Source organism: Buceros rhinoceros, unplaced genomic scaffold, assembly GCF_000710305.1.
Source record: "Buceros rhinoceros silvestris isolate BGI_N320 unplaced genomic scaffold, ASM71030v1 scaffold16827, whole genome shotgun sequence".
NCBI classification, from domain to species: Eukaryota; Metazoa; Chordata; class Aves; order Bucerotiformes; family Bucerotidae; genus Buceros; species Buceros rhinoceros.
This window is the reverse complement of record NW_010424164.1, coordinates 7028-10074: the sequence shown is the minus strand read 5'-3', so window position 1 is coordinate 10074 and position 3047 is coordinate 7028. Positions and strand designations below refer to the sequence as shown.

The 3047-nt window shown below is 46.0% G+C and overlaps 1 protein-coding gene across 1 annotated transcript in view; it reads left to right on the top strand.

The window, feature by feature from the left end:
• The window catches only part of OSBPL5 (oxysterol binding protein-like 5), a 56843-nt gene that overhangs the window by 48363 nt on the left and 5433 nt on the right, over window positions 1-3047 (top strand). Inside the window, exon 17 of the mRNA XM_010140696.1 lies at window positions 443-579. Coding sequence (XP_010138998.1) covers window positions 443-579 — 137 coding nt within the window. The remainder of the gene's footprint in view (window positions 1-442; window positions 580-3047) is intronic.

The window sequence follows — 3047 nt, the reverse complement described above, 5'->3', positions numbered from 1 at the left end:
AAAGAGTGTCTCGGTTTTAGCTCTCCTTTCTAGAGAGGATAGTATTTCAGCAGGCTCTGCTGGGGAATAGAAGGAACACTGGAAAAGGAGCTAGGGAGCTTGTTTATATGTGCTGGGTGGTGCCTGGGAGGAACAGTGGGGAAAGGAGAGTGTCTTAGGGCTTCTGGGGCTACCCTTGTCTGGGGACAAGGCTAGTAAAAGGGACCAGGTCCCTTTCTAATTCTTTTTTGATGAATTCAGCCAATGTTTCCAGGCATGCCTCACTTTATTCACTTTAGAAACTTGCAAGAAGTGTTCGGTGAGATTTAGTCGGGTAGAGGAGGAAAGGAACCTTCTAACCAATCCCTGATCATCATCCGGAAGCAGCTTCCGTTTGTCGGGGTTATTTTCTGCTTTGTGTTTCTGATTGTTATCAATGATTTCACTTAATTTTCCTTCACAGGATGGGGAAGTGCATATAAACGAGTTGAAAAACGGGAACGCGGAAACGTTCTGGAACCCAACCAGTGAAGTACGAAGGCAGAGACTGAAGCGCCATATTGTGCTGTTTGAGGAGCAGACGGACTTTGAGTCGGAGAGGTAGGGAGCTCTGGAAATGCCTCACTGATGCTTCCGTGCTGGAAGCAGGGCTCTGGGCAGAAGGCTCCAATTCCTCAGCACAGTCCTGGAACAGCAGTGACCTACTTTGCCTGCATGTATTACCCCCCCATTTACCTGTTTTTTTCCAGTCTATTAACTCCACAGTATTTCCATGAAGTGTAGCTCTGAAATAACCAGGGGGCTGGGCTGAGAAATAGTGGAGGCTACATTTTATCTGCTAAAGTAACAAATCTTCTGAGCTCCAGAGGTCTTGGACAGAGTCTATGTAACTGCTGGAACATTTTATGGAAGGGCAAGATGTCAGTCTGAGGTTGGATGTCTTGTTAAAAAGGGTTGTTTCAACCACAGGCTCTTAAACTAGATGTAGTAATCAAGTCCTGGCATGAGCAGAGCAGTAGATTGAACCACTTAACAGGATTTTATGAGAGATTATAATTAAACAGGTGTTTAACCCTGCCTCATAATCTCAGCCAACATCTCCAATGAAGTCTGCACCAGGTTTTTTTAGGGTAATCTAGATTACCTAAAAATATAGTCCTGGCACACGCCTCAGGACATGCAAGGAATGACTACCTGATGCAGCGAGCATCCCCAAGCCAGTTCTGGAGCAAGAGCAGCTAGAGCAGCACCGTGTGGCACTGGCTTCGCGCCGACCAGTCCTGCCATCTCACCAATACGACAGCCAGCAGCAGCCAACATCTCCAGCCAGTGTAGCGGTTTGCTGCCTGGCTCTGCATGACATGGGCCACTTCCCTGTGGGCATCACGTCACACTAAGAAGATTCTCCTTTTTGTGGGTAAAGAAAGGGATTGTAAAGTAAACTGATGAAAGTAAAAACACATGAACATCTAGTTTGTTCTGGACAGTGGTGGACATTAGGGGCAATAAAGTCTCTATTTGTAACTTAGTGTCATGCAACGCCATTGTCCTGGAGCAGGGCAGACTGCAGCACATGTCTCTATTGATCGTGGAGACTGGTTTAAAGGAGATGAGAAATCTCAGTCTTGCAGGTGAAGAATCTCCATTTCTCTGCTACTGCCAGAGCTGACTCCCTTTGCTACGTCAGGGGTTAATAATGATACGTGCGTCCAGGGGTAGGAGGCAAAAGTCAGAATTGTAGAGATCACTAACAGACATTCCACCAAGCTCCTTATTATGCTGACAGTTGCATATGAATAAATTACCATCTAATCCAGGTCCTGTTCTGCCTGAATTGCTTAGTCTTTCCTGCAGTGCTGAAAATCGCCTATTTTCACAAGCACTGGAGAGTCTCTGAAGCTCATACCATTACGCAGCCCACCATGGACAGTCTCATTGTCTGACACATGCAGCTCTTGGCAGAGTCATTTGCCCTCATCAGACAATTTTGTGCATGTTCCTCTGAGATTCTTAGAATGAGAGGACTTGTTCTTTACACCATCGCATTCCTCAGGACTGACTCTTCACACCACCGCAGTATTTTGTTAGGCTGTTCTTTTCACTCCTCCCTCCCCCACCCCTGTCGCTTTGAGTTGAGTTTCCTTTCTTTGTTTCTGGGAGAAAAGATTCATACACAGGAAAATGGAAGTGACGTGTCAGAAAGGACGGGAAAGTGTTCCTCTGCCTTCAGTTAATTATCTCAAAGAGGCTGCCTTTTTGGAAGAGCTGTGTTAATGTATGGTGATAGAAATACAATGAAAGCATCAGTATCCCTTTTAAATTAAGAGCTTCACAGCAAGCTCCAGATGAAGTGCAGTAAGGTATTCATCTTCTAAATGGGAATGCTGGAACAGCCTGGACCTCCAGGGCCTGTTCAAACCACTAAACCACTCGGTCGTGTTTTGGGAGGGCTAGCCGCTAGCCTCAGAAGTATTTCCAATCTGAAATGAAGATCAGAGGATTAGAGGAGCTGCGGAGAGGCCTGTCGCAGCTTGGCTATAGTGAAAAAAAAGGTAATGGTTTTTCTCTCGCAAAAGGCAGATCCTCTCCTCCAGGCGGAGGCTCGGTGAGACCTCAAGTGACAGATCATGTATCTTTTGGCAGCTGAAAACAAGTGTGAGTGAAAGCCTGTGTTGGTGCTTCCGGTTTGTGAGCACAAGGACATGTCTGTTCCCTGCAGACGGAATAGCTTCGTACAGAGCTGGTTGCTGATGCTGTGTAAAACTACAGCGCTGCACGTGCAGCTGCCAGCCGGGCGCAGGAATTCGCTTTCCAGTGCTTCTAATCTTTAAATAAAAACTTTAAATATTTAATGTATCTCTTTGTTTAAGGGATAGACATTAACACAAAGGCTCCTAGACGTGAATGACTGAAAGGACAAAGAAGATAACAGGTTCTGCATTATATATCAGTCACCTCTAAAGAGGCCACTGACCTCAGCGCGTTGAGTGTGCCTCCTGGTAACTCCCACAGCCCACACTGAAGGTTTTAATTAACATTGTACGTGAGGTTATCTAAGGGAGAGTTCC